Source organism: Nicotiana tomentosiformis, chromosome 6 (genome assembly GCF_000390325.3).
Source record: "Nicotiana tomentosiformis chromosome 6, ASM39032v3, whole genome shotgun sequence".
Lineage (NCBI taxonomy): Eukaryota > Viridiplantae > Streptophyta > Magnoliopsida > Solanales > Solanaceae > Nicotiana > Nicotiana tomentosiformis.
In genome coordinates, this window is record NC_090817.1 from 50047530 (window position 1) to 50067638 (window position 20109).

The following is a 20109-nucleotide window of genomic DNA, read 5'->3' on the forward strand; positions in this document are numbered from 1 at the left end:
GCCACCATGTTCTCTAACAAAGCTATACCCTCTCTGCTAGGCCAGGCCATGTTTTCTTCCTCGTTGATCCAAATGTAATTACTCAGGAATACACAACGCATTTTGACCCATATGCATCGTGACCAGGTTGTTCCACTCTTCTTGGAGCCTTGTTATCCTGGGGATTGGAATCTGCCCGTTGTACTCATCTGCGTATAGCGTTGTCCTTGTCCATAGAGACACATATTAGATCATCTCGAACTGTCTGAGGACCCGCATGGGTGAGTATGGTTGAATACCTTCAAGTCGGATCAACTCAATGAAGTATTTCTGAGGAGTCCTCAAGATTGCTCTTCGACCTAACCAGGATAGCTTCCAGTTGATCCATTCTCCACTCAGGTTTGTCAGAATTTCCCTCCACTCTTCTTTCCTATGTGGGGATTCCCAATGTCTCATTCTTTCGTTGTGGCTGCAGATCATGTTGCTGACGCCTGCGAAGTAGTTGATGGTGGCCTTTCGCTGGAAGAAATGTTCACTGGCCCAAATCTGAAGCAGTAAGTTACAACCTTTAAAGAAATCATACCCTTGTGCACATGCGGAAAAAGATCTCAACATTTCGGCTAACACCATCGGCACCAAAGTAGCTTGAAGATTTCTACGAAAGGTAGCCAGAATCACATGTAATAGGTTGTTGTTGATCCGACCGCTTCACTATGAGAAGACCAATAGTCTCAATAGTGCCATTGATAAAGTGATAGGCCTGAGACTCTCCCACAACGCCTGGTCACATTGAAACACTCCTGAATACCATTCGTAGCTTTCCCGATGCCCAAATCTGTTAAACAACTGGTCGAGGCTCACCCATCCGTACTCGATACTTCTGAGACTCGTAGTTTTGGCCAAGCCTAAGGCATCCAAGAATCGGTAACCGGGCATAGTAACTGGTAATATTGACTTCCTTTCGTTGAATGGCACCTCTGTTAAGCTCGTGACTTCCTCAAATGTTCGTACTAACTCACAGTCGGCAAATTTGAACACTACCTTAGCCGGATCCCAAAATTCTATCAACAGGCGAGTGAGCACCCTATCTGCACGGATGTTCAGCAATGTGATTAATGCCCCCGGGTGCGTCCGAACCTCATCTCCGTGTTCCCGACGAATATTCTTCCACAATTCTTTCAATTTATGTGGTGCTCCCATTACCATGCTAATCGCAGAGAAGTTTTGGTTAATTTCCATTTTTCTGAGGTGGGTAAAAGAAAGATGTTTGGTAAGTGTTTGCTTCAGATCTTTAAGTGTCTTGTTGGGTTTCTTTGTCTTTCCACAGAAGTCATGTCGTTGGGTGCATGACCTGTTGACATTAGGGTGGGTTTCCCAATTTTTGTGTCGATTCCAAGGATCGACTCACCTAAGGTTTATGTAGTATGACCTATTTTACTAGAGTAGGGTGTTTCCTACTTTTGAGTTGGACTAAAGGCTGCGAGAATTTATGCCAGTTATATATCCTAACAAAGCCATTCTCTGAAACTAGAGAGTTTTTAAAAGACTGTTCGAAGGGGTGTAAAAGAAAACTCCCGTGTGCCATCGTGTGTGATAGTGTACGGCCAAGACTCGATAGGAAAAATGTGATGACAATGTATATAAAGCAGTAATAGACAAGAGTGTAGCAACAATAAGCATGATAATAAGAATAATGAGCAATTAAAGCAGGTAAGCACATAATTGCAATTTTATCTACAATTAAAGAAATGTGCAAATAAATCTAGATGCCAAATTATTCTAAGTCTACTAAGGTCAGAGGCTAAGTGTGAATCCCCAGTAGAGTCTCCATGTTGTTGCACCCTATTCTGTACTAGTCAAAACAAGATTCAACTTGTGGTTTCTCTATTGTTGATAAAAGAGAGTCACCACCTAATATTTAAAGGTATACCAGGATACCTATTTAATTACTAAGTCATATTCTTTATTAATCTGCTAACCGGTGAGATTATGGGTAAGGGTTCTTGTTCTTAAAATCTATGTGAGGTAACTCCATAGGACTTAGGCTAGGTTTGGGATCAATTATTTATACTATGCCTTAATTAACATTAAAGAGTGTGGCTTACTATATACCTAAGGGAGAATAAAAGGAGCGTGAAACCTTTAAAGGGATGTAAATTTATGAAGGGGTCTAAAGATTTGTTAGAGGATATAATTAAAGAGTTTTTGAAATATGTATGTAGATTGTTTGTATTTATAAAGCGTGTGAAAAGAGGTTAAGTTATGAAACATTTGTGTAACTCTAAGAGATATTTGTAAGAAGGTGATCCTAAGATGTACCTTCATTTTTACAACTTGAAGAAAAGCGGTCTTTTGGAAATCCACTTGGGGCATTCTGATTTGCCTCTTTAAAGATAAAGCTTGCAATTCAGATCTGATTTCTTTTTTGATAATGAGGCTGTTGTTTTTACTAGTTCTGTTTCAAAATCTTTTGAGAAAAAGGAAGGTGAGCGAGAATGTAATAATGGTATAAATAAATTATAATTAGCGAAATGAGGATTAATTATTAATTAATTATTTTTAAATCCATTATTGTTTAAGGCTTGCCTACATTTTATATGACATTAAAGCATAAAATAAAGTATGTGATCTAATATATGAGTGTTATATACATGTAAGGCAGAAGAATAATAAGGCATAACAAAATATGACAAGGCAGTGAACTAACCAGCGAAGCAGTAGAAAAATAATAAAGGAGTTTAGGGAAAGAGGACTGGACTCTGGTAATTGGGCCTCAAGAAGGCAAGCCCAATAGTAAAGAGATGCAGCTACAACTGATTTTGTATTCTCCAGGAAAATGCAACAAGGTTGGGATTGGGCCTATGTTCCTTAGGAACACAGCAGGCCCAAATGGATGTACATGTCCAAAAGAATGGAGAAAATCATTAGATACATATTCCATATATTCAGCATATTCAACCATGTATGAAATATATAAACAAATGACTGGAACAAGAATATATTAAAATATTGATACTCAAATACTACAAGAAATCATACTAATGTGGTGGTTATACATGGCAAATTATTTACATTGAAAATATTTCGTTGTCATTAAAAACTAAACCCCTAAAGAACCAAAAGTGTCAATGAATTAAGGGATAAGGGGGGAGTTCTACTCGAGGTCGATGCCCCCTTTGAATCACCAGACACTTCAAAGTTCCCAAGGGACACAAGGCCCAGGGCAATGCTTGTGCTAAGGAGAGCAGCCCAACCTAGAGTTAAACTCCACTCCCAAATACCCCTAACCACTAACGACTTATTTTTCCCTATGGGTTTAAGTGTGACCCTTTCAATGTAAACTGAATGCTATAATATCCCTACCAGAGAAGTACACTTTCCCTTCTAACAGAATAACATAAGAACAAATTATAACTCCATTTCGAATATCACATAAAGGATACACATATTAAAATAAGTCAGATACACACGGGAGGGGGGGGGGGGACAGATAACACTATAATATACTGTCAAAGGTATAAGCACTAGAAAAAATACATCCAGAGGGAAGGTAAAGAACACAGAGTTCAGATATGAAACAAATAAGAAATACGGATACTCCTGCCCTGGCAAACTAATTATGAGTTGATTAGCTTAGGTCTTGCCACTAACACATGCATTGGTTAATATCACTACTTGGAACCTTTTAAAAGGGCATCAGTAAAGGTTCAGACAAAGCAATTATAAACTAACCAGTTTTATAGAAGTTATCATAGATATTAGAAACATGATCAACACTCTCAATATGAGTACATGTTCACTGATTTGAACATGGAATTCCTAAAGGTGCTCAACAGGATCACATTCATAACAGTATTAACATTAAATAAACTATTATGTTTAGGTAGTATCAATAAAGCACTTCTCATAAGATTTAAAATTAGATTCAGTTCAAAATAGCAAAATAGAGGATTGAGTATAACATCAAAGAAACAACATGCAATCGTGAAGTCATGAAGACAAACATGGACATGCAGTATTCAATCAGTTGTACATAGACACTTCAAGTGGGGTTGTGATCTTATACAGACAGGGTGAACCTTACTAATATCAGCAATGTCATAAAGGTAGGAGGGTTATAGACAATGGAAGGATCATACATAATATGTTAAGCTTAGGTGTATAGCCTAAATTAGCATCTGGATATAAAGTAGTCATACTCAGCTTAAAAAAAATTAACACTTAACTTTAACAAGAATAACTAGGTCCTACTTTATGAAAGATAGCTTAACAATAACTGAATGTAAGCTTCACAAAGTCAACAATGGCATAAAAGGTATTAGAGACTGAAAGCATAACGATAGATTTTGACTTAAGCATGTAACTGAAAGCTTTATCTAAACATGTTTGAGCTATTGTTTTCATTTTATACAATTATTATGCAATTATTGTTGTTGTTGGCTATTGAAAATGAGAATTAGACTTTGTCAACCTTGTCATTGCTTTTAGGATGAGGTTATACTTTCTACTTATTGAGTACATGGGGTCAATTTTACTCATACTACACTTTGTACTTCATGCGCAGATCTAGGTGATGCTGATAGCGATGGTTGCTAGTGAGCTGGATTCGAATTTTCTTGGATATTTCGAGCTTGAATTACTATTCTGTTCCCAGGCCTTGAAGTTCCCGCCTTTATCCTATGTTGTTACTGCTTATTCTTTTGAACAATATTGTATGTTGTTCAGACTTTGTAATTAGTAGTATATAGAGCTCATGCACTTGGGGACACTAGATTTTTGGTGGTTTCAGTTATATCATCAATATGACTTCAGTTAATTATGCTATTCCGCTAATTTAGACTATATCCTTTTGTTGTTGAAGTTTTATTTCGCATGTTTGGTGTTGGTGTCAAGACCCAAACTGATGGGCCGCGACGGGCACCTGGTACCTTACACAACCGAGTACCAATGTAACGTATCTTTCTTATTACATCATCATATAATCTTGACATATGGGCCTAATAGACCAACATCATCATTTATAAACTCAAAATATAGGCCGACAAGGCCGTACAATCTTTCACGTACACGACATATGTCTACAAGCATCTATGTCACGCCCCAACCTCGAGGAGCGCGACCGGCGCTCAACCGAGTGAACCCGGTCGAGCAAGCCTATTAGACCTTCCATACCCGACTTATTCATGATCCGAAAAGAGGACGCGTTACCATCTGCTAAATAGGGGAGAGATCAGATATACATGCATAAATGTTGCTAGTCCATTTTTCATTATATACATTATGCCATAGTTAAGTTTTCAAATACAACTTAGTCCAGTGACCACTCCGATACCCAAACACGACCCATATAAACGTCTACGGAGCCTCTAATGATACAAAAGACCAACATGACAATGCCGGCAATAAGGCCCCGGTTATACCTCAAAATGTGAAAACTTATACAAAAGAAGAACTACATGATCCCATGAGGAAATGGGGCTCACCAAGACTATTGTGATGAGTGTGAGGGAGAGCACCACTATTTGCGATCAGCGCTATCTGCGATGGAACCACCTACATCCATTCAAAGATGTAGCGCCCCCGGCAAAAGGGACGTTAGTATTATCCAATAGTACTAGTATGTAAGGCAAACACCAATCTTAGTAGAATGAACAGTGAAACATAGAGAAGGCAGTCATAATAATCAATAAGTGGTTCATAGAAATAAACAGAAACACCAAGTAAGGATCACATAGTTTCCGATTCAATCTTTCCATCTTTTTAGGTTAATAATATTTAGTGCCAAATGCCACAAATCACAATGCCACCGTATTTTTACATGGAGTCCGGTCTCGGCCCGACCGGCTAAGCCATCTCAAGTGAGACATATCCATATCCACAATGTAAATCAATAATTCCAACACAAATCCCACCATGTGTACAACATGGCGTCCGATCTCGGCCCGATCAGCTAAGCCATCTCACTTGAGACATAACCTCTTTCAATTGTTCACTCAATTCACATTTCCTTCCCATATTTCATTACATGGCACAAATAGCCTCATTTATTAAGTAGTTCTTGGTACTTGGGCACAATTTACAATTCAAGTCTTTCCCTTTTTATTCGTTCAAGTAACCTCATCATTCGTGTCGATAAGTACCATCACACAAGGCATTGCACACATAAGGGAAGGAGCTTGGAAATCATAATTACGTTCTCAAATAGCATGATGACACGGTGAACATATAGAATAATTAGGGAGCATGAATCTTTCAATCCAACACACTAAGGCAAACAATTCTAATATGATCAAGTCGGAACTTACACCAGTTATTCGGACACCAGGAGTTCGATTCTAAGAAGAAGAGAGTTAGCCATACATACCTCAATTGCGCTTCTTTAGACTCTACAATTATTCGGAACCCTTAGCAACCTCAATCTATTTTAGCAATATACAAATTGAACCTAGAATTAGGAAAACGTTCATGGTTCTAGCTCACCTTTTTCCCACACTCTTTATCACTCATGCATGCAAGATAAACCACCCTCGTTCCCATGAAATATCACGCTAGTACCCCATTATAGCTATGTTTGAAATTAAGAGCTGGGGTGATGAAGTCTTACCTTTTAGGATGAAGAATTTGGTGCTCTACTTGAATATTTCCAAAGGTTTGAGTGATGGTTGAAGATCAAATTTGATGAAAAATTAGGCCCTCCCTCTAGAACCCTCTCTCTCTCACTCTAGAAATATCAGGAAATGAGCTCAAAATAGACTAAATAGGTGTTTTAAAGGAATGGAGGTCGAGTTTTAAATTAAGAAAAAGGGTGCCCCGACATAGGTCTGCGGTCGCATATGTGACCGCATAATGGTTATGCGGTCCACAAAGTGACCGCAGAAATGGCCCTCAGGGGCCTAAACTTTCGGCCCAAATATGCAACCAGTATGCAGTCCGCATACTTGTTCTGTGGTCGCATAATGCACCGCAGAACTCCCTCCGCAGAAACCCAAGAGTAATTATGCGACCAATATGCGGTCCGCATAGTGATTATGCGATCGCATTATCAACCGCAAAACTAACCTCAAATTGGCCAAACTTTTTGCTTCACTCTGCAGCCATTATGCGGTCCACAGTGTGATTATGCGGCCGCATAATGGGTCGCAGAAATGCGTTTTTCTGCGAAACATTTTCCTCTAAGTGCCATGAATCTATCTTGGCACCACGAAACCCCGAGTTTTTGGTTAAAATTTGTACAGGGCCTTACATCCTCCCCCACTTAAGATGATTCGTCCCCAAATGAGATCAATGTTTACTTAACACAGCTTCAGTTATACCACATACCATCAGCCCCAAATTTGCCTAACTTCCTAACTTTCTGAAAATTTCGCCAGAGTTTCCTTTGTATTTAGGCCTATCCACCTGCCAGAGAGCCCCCGATACACACCTTAACAACATATATAGAATTAAATGACACCACATAATGCAAAATAACACCAACAGAAGCCTAATGGGGGACAAATAACTAGAAAGGAGTGTCTTTATATAAGCCGAACGAGTAATACAAAAAATTAGGGGGGACAACTTTATAGAGCTATGACATGGATATTCAAACAAATGAGGGTACTTCTTCGACTTGCTGGTTTCGCCATAATACCTTTATGGATGCAATTTGTTTGTTCCTCAACTTTCTGACCTGTTTGTAAAGGATAGCAACCAGAATCTCTTCATATGACAATTATTTACTAACCTTGATGGTCTCAACCGACACAATAGCGGACGGATCTCCAACTACCTTCTTCAACATGGACACATGGAATACCGGGTGCACTAATGACATCTCAGGTGGTAGCTCAAGCTTGTACACCACCTGACCTATCCTTTGAATGATTCTGTACGGCCCGACATACCTCGGACTTAATTTCCCTTTCCTTCCAAACCATATGATCCCCTTCATGGGAAATACCTTCAAGAACACCCAATCGTGTTCCTTGAACTCTAAGTCTCTGCGACGAACATCCGAATAGGATTTTTGATGACTCTGAGCAGTTTTCAATAGCTCCTTTATGATCTTAAACTTTTCCATAGCCTGATGCACAAGGTCTGATCCTATTAGTTCATCTTCTCCAACCTCAAACCACCCAATCGGCAATCTACATCTTCAATCATACAAGGCCTCAAATGGTGCCATCTGAATACTGGCATGGAAGCTGTTGTTATAAGCAAATTCTATGAGCGGAAAATGATCATCCCAGCTACCCTTCAAGTCAAGCACACAAGGAAGCAATATGCCCTCAAGCGTCTGAATAGTCTGCTCCGCTTGCCCGTCAGTCTGTGGATGGAAAGCCGTGCTAAGATTTACCTGCGTACCCAAACCTTGCTGAAATTTCTTCCAAAAATTAGCTGTGAACTGGGTCCCTGATCGAAAATGATGGAAACTGGAGTGCTGTGAAGCCTGACTATCCCCTTGATATATATTTGAGCATACTATTCCGCAGTGTCGGTGGATTTAACTAGCAAAAATTGAGCTAATTTTGTGAGTTGATCCATGATCACACAAATTGAGTCAAACTTACGCGGAGTGCGCGGTAACCCTATCACAAAATCCATAATGATCATTTCCCATTTCCACATTGGAATTTCTATACTCTGAGCTAACCCACCGGGCCTTTAATGCTCGGCCTTCACCTGTTGACAGTTTGAACATTTTGCCACAAAGTCCGGCACATCCCTCTTCATGTCATTCCACCAGTAAACTTCCTTGAGATCACGATACATTTTTGTAGAGCTTGGGTGCATGGAATATCTAGAAGTATGAGCTTCTGCCATGATTCTTTCCCGAAGACCATCTATGTTTGGAACACATAGTCGTCCTTGGTACCGTAATGTACCACCATCCATGCCAAGAGAAAAAGTTGTAGTCTTATGTTTATGAATCCCTTCCTTCAGCTTCACCAACACTAGATCATTGTATTGTTTCTCCTTGACTTCCACCACAAGCGATGATTCCGCCCTATTTCGCACAATCACTCCCCCTTCATTAGAATCCGCAAGACAAACTCCCAAACCGGCCAACTGGTGAACCTCCCGAGCCAAGGGCCTTTGACATGCCTCCAAGTGAGCCAAACTACCCATAGGTTTTTGACTAAGAGCATCCGCCACCACATTAGCTTTCCCCGGATGATACAAAATGTCGATGTCATAATCTTTGAGCAATTCAAGCCACCTTCTCTGCCTTAAATTCAATTCCTTCTGTTTGAAAATGTATTGAAGACTCTTGTGGTCCGTGTATACATCTACATGGACTCCAGACAAATAATGACGCCAAATTTTTAATGAAAAAACCACCGCCGCAAGCTCTAAATTATGAGTTGGATAGTTCTTTTCATGATTCTTAAGTTGCCTTGAAGCATATGCTATGACCTTACCATGTTACATTAATACACACCCAAGACTGATCCTTGAAGCATCGCAATACACCACAAACCCCTCGATACCCTCTGGAGGGGTCAATACTGGCGTCGAAGTCAACCTTGATTTCAATTCCTGGAAGCTCCTTTCACAAGCATCAGACCACTGGATCTTAACCGCCTTCTACATCAATTTAGTCAATGGAGAGGAAAGAGTGGAGAACCCCTCCACGAACCTCCTATAATACCCGACCAAACCCAAGAAACTACGAATCTCTGTTGGAGTAGTAGGTCTAGGCCAAGCCTTCACCGCTGCAATCTTTTGAGGATCGACCTTAATTCCTTCTCCGGAGATGACATGACCCAGGAATATAACAGATTCAATCCAAAACTCACATTTCTAGAACTTTGCATATAATTGGTGTTGATGAAGAGTCTCCAAAATTGCCCTGAGGTGGTCGGCGTGATCCTCTCGACTTTGCGAATATACAAGGATGTTGTTAATGAATACTATCACAAAGGAGTCAAGAAACGGCTTGAAGGCTTGATTCATAAGATCCATGAAAGTTTCCGGGGCATTTGTTAGCCCGAAAGACATTACCAAAAATTCAAAGTTCCCATACCGGGTTCTGAAAGCTGTTTTGGGGATATCCTGCTCCCTTACCTGAAAATTGATGGTACCCGGACTGCAAATCAATTTTGGAGAAGAACTTAGCACCTTGTAATTGGTTAAACAAATCATCTATTCTAGGTAATGGGTATTTTGTTTTTGATTGTGACTTTGTTGAGCTGCCGGTAATCAATACACATCCACAACGATCCATCTTTCTTTCTGACAGAGAGGACTGGTGCACCCCAAGGTGACGCACTCGGTCGGATGAAACCTATCTCTAGAAAAATCCCTTAGTTGTTCCTTTAGATCTTTTAATTCTGTCGGCGCCATTCTATAAGGTGGAATGGATATAGGCTGCATGGCTGGCATCACATCAATCCCAAAATCAACCTCCCTGTCTGGAGGAATTCCATAGAGCTCATCCGAAAATACATCGATGAATTCGTTCATAATTGGTATAGATTCAAGGGTAGGCACCTCGGCAGTGGTGTTCGTAACTCGGACCAAATGATAAATATACCCCTTCCTGATCATCTTTGTGGCCTTAAGGTAAGAAATAAACCTACCTTTTGGCATAACATTATTCCCCTCCCACTCAACAGTTGGCTCGCTAGGAAACTCAAGCCTCATAATTTTGGTTCGGCAGTTGAGTTTGGCAAAACATGAATAGAGCTAGTGCATTCCCATTATTACATCAAAATCAATCATCCCCAGCTCAATTAGACAGCCATGGTATCCCGACCACGCCCCAACCTCAGGGAGAGCGACCGACGCTCAACCGAGTGAACCCGGTCAAGCAATCCTATTAGACCTTCCCAACCCGACTCATTCATGATCCGAAAAGAGGACATGTTACCATCTGCTAAATAGGGGAGAGATCAGATATACATGCATAAACGTTGCTACTCCTTTTTTCATTATATACATTATGCCATAGTTACGTTTTCAAAATACAACTTAGTCCAGTGACCACTATGATACCCAAACACGACCCACATAAACGTCTACGGAGCCTCTAATGATACAAAAGACCAACATGACAATGTCGGCAATAAGGCCCCGGCTATACCTCAAAATGTGAAAACTTATACAAAAGAAGAACTACATGACCCCAGGAGGAAATGGGGCTCACCAAGACTATTGTGATGAGTGTGAGGGAGAGCACCACTATCTGCGATCAGCGCTATCTGCGATGGAACCACCTACATCCATTCAAAGATGTAGCGCCCCGACAAAAGGGACGTTAGTATTATCCAATAGTACGGGTATGTAAGGCAAACCCCAATCTTAGTAGAATGAACAGTGAAACATAGAGAAAGCAATCATAATAATCAATAAGTGGTTCACAGAAATACACAGAAACACCAAGAAAGGATCACATAGTTTCCGATTCAAACTTTCCATCTTTTTAGGTTAATAATCTTTAGTGCCAAATGACACAACTCACAATGCCACCGTGGTTTTACAGGGAGTCCGGTCTCGGCCCGACCGGCTAAGCCATCTCAAGTGAGACATATCCATATCCATAATGTAAATCAATAATTCCAACACCAATGCCCCCATGTGTACTGCATGGCGTCTGATCTCGGCCCGATCGATTAAACTATCTCACTTGAGATATAACCTCTTTCAACTGTTCACTCAATTCACATTTCTTTTCCATCTTTCATTACATGGCACAGACAACCTCATTTATTAAGTAGTTCTTGCCTTTTTATTCGTTCAAGTAACCTCATCATTCATGTCGATAAGTACCATCACACAAGGCATTGCACACATAAGGGAAGGAGTTTAGAAATCATAATTACGTTCTCAAATAGCATGATGACACGGTGAACATATAGAATAATTAGGGAGCATGAATCTTTCAATCCAACACACTAAGGAAAACAATTCTAATATGATCAAGTTGGAACTTACACCCATTATTCGGACACCAGGAGTTCGATTCTAGGAAGAAGAGAGTGAGCCATACATACCTCAATTGCGCTTCTTTAGACTCTATAATTATCCGAAACCCTTATCAACCTCAGTCTATTTTAGCAATATGCAAATTGAACCCAGAATTAGGAAAACATTCATGGTTCTAACTCACTTTTTTCCCACTCTTTATCATACATGCATGCAAGATAAACCACCCTCATACCCATGAAGTATCACACTAGTACCCCATTATATCTATAATTGAAATTAAGAGCTGGGGTTATGAAGTCTTACCCCTTTTGGATGAAGCATTTGGTGCTCTACTTGAATATTTCCAAAGCTTTAAGTGATGATTGAAGATCAATTTGATGAAAACTTAGGCCCCCCCTCTTGAACCCTCTCTCTCTCTCACTCTATAAATATCAGAAAAATGAGCTCAAAATAGACTTAAGGGGTGTTTTAACGGATTGGGGGTCGGGTTTTAAATTAAGAAAAAGGGTGACCCGACACAGTTATGCATTCGCATATGCGACCACATAATGGTTATGCGGTCCGCAAAGTGACCGCAGAAATGGTCCTCAGGGGCCTAAACTTTCAGCCCAGATATATGACGAGTATGCGGTCCGCATACTTATTCTGCGGTCGCATAATGCACCGTATAACTCCCTCCGCAGAAACCCAAGAGGTATTATTCTACCAATATACGGTCCGCATAGTGATTATGTGGTCGCATAATCGACCGCAAAACTAACCTCAAATTGGCCAAACTTTATGCTTCACTCTGCTGCCATTATGTAGTCCGCAGAGTGATTATGCAGCCGCATAATGGGCTGCATAAATGCGTTCTTCTGCTAAACATTTTCCTCTAATTCCGTAGGGTACTGTTCAATCCAAAAAGTCTAAATTTTTGGTTAAAATTTGTACGGGGCCTTACAAGCGTCTTCTTGAACGACCATTCTCTGAATTTCTCATGAATCTTCTTCTGTTGTCCATTCTATTATCGCCGGAATGAAATTTGAAACTCTCATGATGCCGACTATTATCCAATCACTGAGTCCCTAGTTCATGTTTAGTCTATCTTGTTCATCAGCCCATACTGATTCCTATTATTCTGGGGTTTAACTTTTCCTTCCGGAAGTTGCGTTGGAGTCACGAACTTATATCTCGAAGTGTGGATATGACTTTATGGCTATACTCTTTTGTTGTCTTAAGGACTGTCACCTCTCGTCTTTTCCTTCACTTGACTATAGATTCTATAGTACTGTCATCTTTTGATCTACCATTGTCATCCATGTATCATATATTACTCTTAATGCTTTATTAGCTCTCTTCTTATTTCCTGCTAACATTTCTGTCTATCACTTTATTCTGAAAACTTCAACAAGATATTCTTTTGCTTTTATCTACCCTTTGCTCCATCCACTAGCTCTTCGGGTTGCCTAGCATTATCTCTCTACTAGGGACGGGAGCCATACTAAGAAAATATTTATTCCTTCCAGGATTCCAGTGCCTGTTCTTGGACATTCTAGTATTCATATCTAGCTATACTATCCTAGAGTGCACCATCTGGGTGTCTCATAAGGAGACATGTTAGCACATTTGCAATATCCTTCGGAAATGTCAACTAACGCAAACAATCAATTCACCATTTTGGGTTACCCTAACCCCAGCCGGATTCTGATATCCCGTCCTTTTCTTAATCTACACCTATTAGCCCCCAGTAAGGTATAACTGAGATGGGTGTGGACAATTATACATACCTCTGTTACTTTTGAGGGTAACTCATAATGCTTATATTTTTCTGCCAGAACTGTAATACTAATAATCTTCCTTAACTGGGTGCCTCGTACCCTTCTTCACCTTGCTTCTTCTACTTGCTGAAACTTGTGTCTCCCTCCTTATTCCTTTTTACCGTAATAGTGGATTGGAATTCTTTCCTTAGGGATCCTTATCAAGAAGCTTACACATCTTAGTATACACATGATTTGCTGAATACCTCATATTTATCCATCATAAGCATGATGCAAAAATCAAGTTCCTCTGACTCAATTCTTCTACAGCTATATCTCTTACCAACCGTATTTCTGGAGGTAGGCATCGTCATATGATGAATAAGATAGAGTTAGGAAATTGAGTTCTTATAATTGAGCTCTATGACACGATCTAGAGTAAGAAGAAAGAGTGACAGTCCTAAATGCCCTATAGCCTCCTGCTTATAAGTGTGGTGCACAACACACCCATAAACAAGACTCTACTAGACACGGCTTGTAGACTCCCTAGGATAGAACTGCTCTGATACCACTTTTGTCACGACCCAAATCGATGGGCCGCGACGGATACCCGGTACCTTACTCAACCAAGTACCAACGTAAATCTTTCTTATTACATCATCATATACAAGTGACATACGTGCCTAATAGGCCATCATCATCATATATAAACTCAAAACATAGGCCGAGAACGCCGTACAATCTTTCACGTACACGACATATGTCTACAAGCCTCTAAGAGTACATAATTGTCATAAAGGTCGGGATAGAGCCCTACCATACCAAACCATACACATCTAAATCATACTGACAAAACAAGCAACTATAGAGCAAATGGAGTGCACCAATATCTTTTGTTGAGCTGATCGCCTACTTGGAGGACTCTCGACCTGTCTATCGAGACCTGCGGGCATGAAACGCAGCATCCCCAAGAAAAAGGGACGTCAGTACAAATAATATACCGAGTATGTAACGAATGAAAGTCATTAAATAATAGACATGAGAGAAACATGGAGTAAAAGACTCGACATGTACGTGTGCATAACTCTGTGAGTCGTTTCATTTTTATAATGTCATGCATATGCGTATAAATATCATACCATGCATAGGTATATGCGTTCATAGCATCATCAAGCCTCTGAGGGCATCCCATCATATCATTTAAGCCACTGTGGGCAAATTATCAACGTATACCAGCTGATCAGGTGGTGGTGCGTATATAATACCATAACCTTTTCCCATATTTCATATATATATAATATATAATATATATATATATATATATATATATATATATATATATATATATATATATATATATGCGTATATAACTCCATCTGGTCATGGGTCAATGTATATGTATAAATGCATGAAATGCATAAAAAATACGTTAATAATATTTTCTTGGAATGTCATAAAAATAATATGCCTTAAGAAATACGTTAATAAGATTTTCTCGGATTGTTATAAAAATAATATGCCTTATGAAATACGTTAATAAGATTTTATCGGAATGTCATAAAAATAATATGCATGTCGGATAAATTTTATCAAATACGTATTTTTCTGAGACCCATGAACAGAAGATATAATAATAATTTACATGGGGAATCAAGAATATAGACACCCCTAGTATTTCTATGAATAGTATCATTTATGAAAATTGTGCATTTGCTCATTTCGTTCGTGTCGTATAGATCATGCCAAAAGGAAAGAAGGGATAACCTTAACATACCTGGAGTAGGGAAAAATCCGTATGATATTCTTGGAAAAGGTTGCACCGTACTCCTTTAGAATCGCAAAATCTCACATTGCTACGATGCTAAGAAATCTCGTTGGAATTATTTTGTTTCAAGATTAATGTTCGTTCTTGTTGGAGTGAGATTCACTTTCGTTCTTGCAATTGTTTGAGCTTATGAAAAAAGCTATAAGCTTACCTTGATTATTTTAAGGCTAATGAAGCCCAAGATGCCAAACTTTTAATATACCTACGTAAGTGTCATGTGTAGGACATTTAAGATAACCACCTTCCATTTTAAGTTGTGAGTCACTTGGTTTGCATGGGGGCTGCCACCTCATGCTCTTTAATACTTATCCAATATATCCCCAATTAATTAGGTACTATGCCATTACCCAATAATTAACCAATTACCCACATAATTAAGAATTATCTCAACTTACTTAAAATACTACTCACTTTTAACATACCTTATACACCTTACTGTCATGGCCATGTGGTGCCTTGTATGGTACTAGTCCATAAATACCTAGTATTTTAGCTCGGGCCGAATTTTACCTTAAAATGTCAAACTTGATGAAACTCATTTTCTTCCACTCGATCACCCTCTCACCTTCGTGGATTTACTTATCACTGGTTTGAAGTAGCATAATACTTATCATCCAAAAATAATCTCATTCCCGAACTTACGTCGATTACCTTACGACGGAACTTTAACGTACAAAAATGCGGTATATAACATCTCATTCCCGAGCTTTTATCAATTTACTTATAGCGTACTTTCACATATGAAAATATGTGGTGTAACAGTTGGCTTGCCTAGCGAGCGGTGTTAGACTCCATCATAGCTCTGTTGGGATTTTGGATTGTGACAACTTGGTATCAAAGCACTAGGTTGCATAGGCCTCGCAAGTAATGAGCAAGTCTAGTCGAGTCTTGAAGATCGGTATGAAGACGTCTGTATTTATCTTCAAGAGGCTACATGTCTGTAAAAACTTCTCTTTCTTGCATTCTTTATCTTGTGGATTTGTTATCCCTAAGTTTGAATCTTTGCTCTTCTATGCTCTCACAGATGGTGAGGACACATTCTTCTAGTACAACTAAGCAGGTGCTAGTATCCCAGGCTAGGGCCGCTAGAGGTTAGGGCCGAGGTTGAGGCAGGGGTGGGGAACACGCCCAAGTTAGGGTCCCTGCTGAAGTAACCATTGTGGAGCCACCAGTAGCTCCCGTTGAGGTGCAGATTCCAGATTATGTTGAGCCAATGGGACCAATCATAGGTTCCTTAGGATTTAATTGCCACGTCAGTTGTTCACGACGCTCTAGTCCATATGGTTGGTTTATATGAGAGTTGACTCATGCTAGGGTACCTCATACTGCACCGGCTACTTCTCATGTAAGGGGTGGAGCCCAGACTCCAGCTACTCATACTCCCGAGCAGATTGATCCGGGTTTTCAGACACTAAGAGTGATTCTAGTTATTGCATCGTCGCCAGAAGTTGCTGCCAGACATATTGTTAAACCTGTTTTGTCCGCAGATGATCAGAATAGGTTGGAAAGGTTCCCAAGGATGGATCCCCCACGTTTTGATGGTTCTCCCAGCAGATCCCCTGGATTTCCTTGATGATTGCTATGAAATTCTTCAAAATCTTAGACCTGTGGAGTCTAATGGAGTGTATTTTACCATGTTTCAACTTAGAGGGCCATCCAAGAGGTGGTGAAACACCTATCAGCAGTGCAGAGATATTGGTTCCCCTCCTCTTACTTGGGCTCAGTTCTCCGGGCTTTTTGTTGAAGTTTTGTGCCTAACATAGGAGAAATGAGCTGAGGATGCAGTTTGAGAAATCTTCAGTTAGGTCAGATGTCAGTTACTGGTTATGAGATGAGGTTTGCCGAGTTATCCCATCATGCTGCTATTTTGATTCCTTCTAAGGAGGAGAGAGTGAGGAGATTCATTGATGGTGTTGACCACGGTATTCTCTTTGCTATGGCTATAGAGGCAGAGATTGGGACTTCATTTCACTAGGCCGTGGAGATAGCACTTCATATTGAGTGTATCTACAGTGAGACTAGAGATATACTGCAGGGTAGACACAAGAGGTCCCGACATTCAAGTAGCTTTAGTGGTGCCTCGTCTAGTGGCCGAGATCGATTTGGAAGAGGCCATTATAGTAGGCCAACTCATCATGAACCACCACCTAGTTGAAGAGCTACTATGCAAGTCATTCAATTTAATTCTAGCACAGAGTTATAATCACGCTCCAGCTATTCAGTGTTCATCTATACCGAGTTCTTCTGGTGGATATTAAGGTTCACAGGGTATGATTCAGGCACCACAGTCATTTTTGCTCAGAGGTTTCTATGAGTGTGGAGACTTAGGGCACGTCAGGAAATACTGCCCCTATTTTTGCAAAGGTTCAAGGAAGCAGGGAGGTCAGACAATTATTCTCGTGTCGATTGCTACACCATCTTCTGAGCCAGCTCAGGGTGGAGCTCATCCAGGACGCGATTGTCCTAGAGATGGTGCTCAGTGTAGTAGAGGTCAGGGTAGATTCTATCTGTTCTCTGGGAGGACAGAGGTTTTCGCTTCTGATTCAGTTGTTACATGGATTGTTTATGTGTTCCACAGAGATGCTTCGGTATTGTTTGATCTTGGTTCTACTTATTCATATGTGTCATCATACTTTGCTTGTTTTCTAGATATGCCACGTGATTTTTTTGATGCCCTTGTCGATGTATCTACACCAGTTAGGGCTTCTATTGTAGTAGGTCGAGTTTATCGGTCATGTGTGGTCACTCTATGTTGTTTTGAGATGAGGTCAGACCTTCTATTGTTAGATATGGTGGACATTGATGTGATCTTCAGTATGGATTGTCTATCTCTGTACCATTCTATCTTTGATTGTCACAGTAAGAGTGTGAAATAAGCTAGCCAGGGTTGACAAGGTTGGAATGGAGGGGTTCTCTTGGTTACACTCCTAGCAGAGTGATCTCATTTTTGACGGCTTAACGGATGGTTGAGAACCGGTGTTTGGAATATCAAGCTTTTGTCAAAGATGTTAGTGTTGATGCTGCCACTATTTATTCAGCTTTAGTAGTGAGGGAGTTTCCGTATGTGTTTTCTGCAGACCTACCGGTTAGGTCACTCGATGGGGATATCGATTTTGGCATTGATTTAGCACCGGGCACTCAGCCCATATCTATTCCTCTATATCAAATGGCTTTAGCTGAGTTGAAAGAATTGAAGGAGTAGTTGTAGGAGTTGTTGGATAAGGGGTTAATCTGGCCAAGTGTTTCAACTTGTGGTGCGCGGATGTTGTTTGTAAAGAAGTAGGAAGGTTCTATGAGAATATGCATTGATTACAGGAAGTTGAACAAGGTTACCATCAAGAACAAGTATCCACTGCCACAAATTGATGATTTGTTTGGTCAGCTTCAGCGTGCCAACGTGTTCTCGATGATTAACTTGAGATTGTGATATCACTAGTTGAAGATTAGGGCTTCAGACATCCCTAAGATTACTTTTGGGACTCTTTATGGGAATTATGAGCTTTGCTGATGTCTTTTGGTTTGACTAATACCCCAACAACTTTCATGCATTTGATGAGCAGTGTGTTCCATCATTATTTGGATTGTTTTGTCATTGTATTCATCGATGATATTTTTGTATATTCCCGTAGTAGAGAGGAGCACGAGCAGCATTTGTGTATTCTGCTTCAAATTTTGATGGAGAAGAAGTTGTCTGATTAGTTCTCTAAGTGTGAGTTTGGTTGGATTCACTGGTATTCTTGGCCACGTGGTGTCTAGAGATGGGATCAAGGTGGATCCAAAAAAGATTGAGATAGTTCAGAGTTGGCTCAGACCTTCTAGCGCTACAGAGATCCAGAGATTTTTAGATTTGGCTGGTTACTATAGTCGCTTTGTGGAATAGTTTTCATTTATAGCAGCTCTATTGACCATGTTGACATAGAAGGGTGCTCCGTTCAAATGGTCCGGCCAGTGTAAGGAGAGCTTTTAGAAGCCCGGGACTGCTTTGACTACAACTCAAATTTTAGTATTGCCCTCAATGTCGGGGATGTATACTATTTTTTGTGATGTGTCCCGTGTTGGTCTCGTGTGTGTGTTGATGTAGGATGGTAGGATAATTTACTATTTGTCTCGCCAATTGAAGCCCCATGAGAAGAATTATCTGGTTAATTATTTGAAGTTAGCATCTATTGTGCACGCACTCAAGAATTGGAGGCAGTACTTGTATGGCATGTCACGTGAGGTTTGCATTGATCATCAAAGTCTTCAGCATTTGTTCAAGAAAAAGGATTTGAATTTGAGGTAGTGAATAAATCCAAAGGTCAGGGCATTCCCTCCTTTAGGCCTCTTTCTCACACCACGACTTGTGGTCAGAATTATTCAAATCTCGTAATTATTGCTACCTTCTGTCATGCAGCATGTACGTCTTTGTCTTTGTATGTATGCCTATGCGACTCTTCTCTTCTTTTTTCTCCAGCTTTTAGCCAATCTCCAGGCCTCACTTTGTGAACATATACAGAACTATGACAAGTTGTCCCTCTGGGCATTTATAGGTGTACTGAAGTCCTTCGCTTGGTACTTTGTAGAACTTACAACTACTGCTATATCTTGTTTCATAATCTCGGTTATCTATGCTTATGGCTTTACTACATATAGGTAGGTTATACTATACCATAA

General features: G+C 40.1%; 1 protein-coding gene across 1 annotated transcript; it reads left to right on the plus strand.

Moving 5' to 3' along the window:
* Nucleotides 1–426: 426 nt before the first annotated feature.
* Nucleotides 427–18332, plus strand: LOC138893971 (uncharacterized). The gene is made up of 3 exons (XM_070178642.1): nucleotides 427–533; nucleotides 2391–2464; nucleotides 17716–18332. The coding sequence occupies exons 1-3, from the start codon at nucleotides 427–429 to the stop codon at nucleotides 18330–18332; spliced, it is 798 nt and encodes a 265-aa protein (XP_070034743.1).
* The last annotated feature ends 1777 nt before the right edge of the window (nucleotides 18333–20109 follow it).

Bases quoted from the DNA above. Each gene is read 5' to 3' on its own strand.
- LOC138893971 (XM_070178642.1), top strand. From the start codon at position 427: ATGTCTCATTCTTTCGTTGTGGCTGCAGATCATGTTGCTGACGCCTGC. The intron at 534-2,390 runs GTAAGTTACAAC...CTTGCAATTCAG, and splicing joins ACTGGCCCAAATCTGAAGCA to ATCTGATTTCTTTTTTGATA. The intron at 2,465-17,715 runs GTGAGCGAGAAT...GTGGATATTAAG, and splicing joins ATCTTTTGAGAAAAAGGAAG to GTTCACAGGGTATGATTCAG.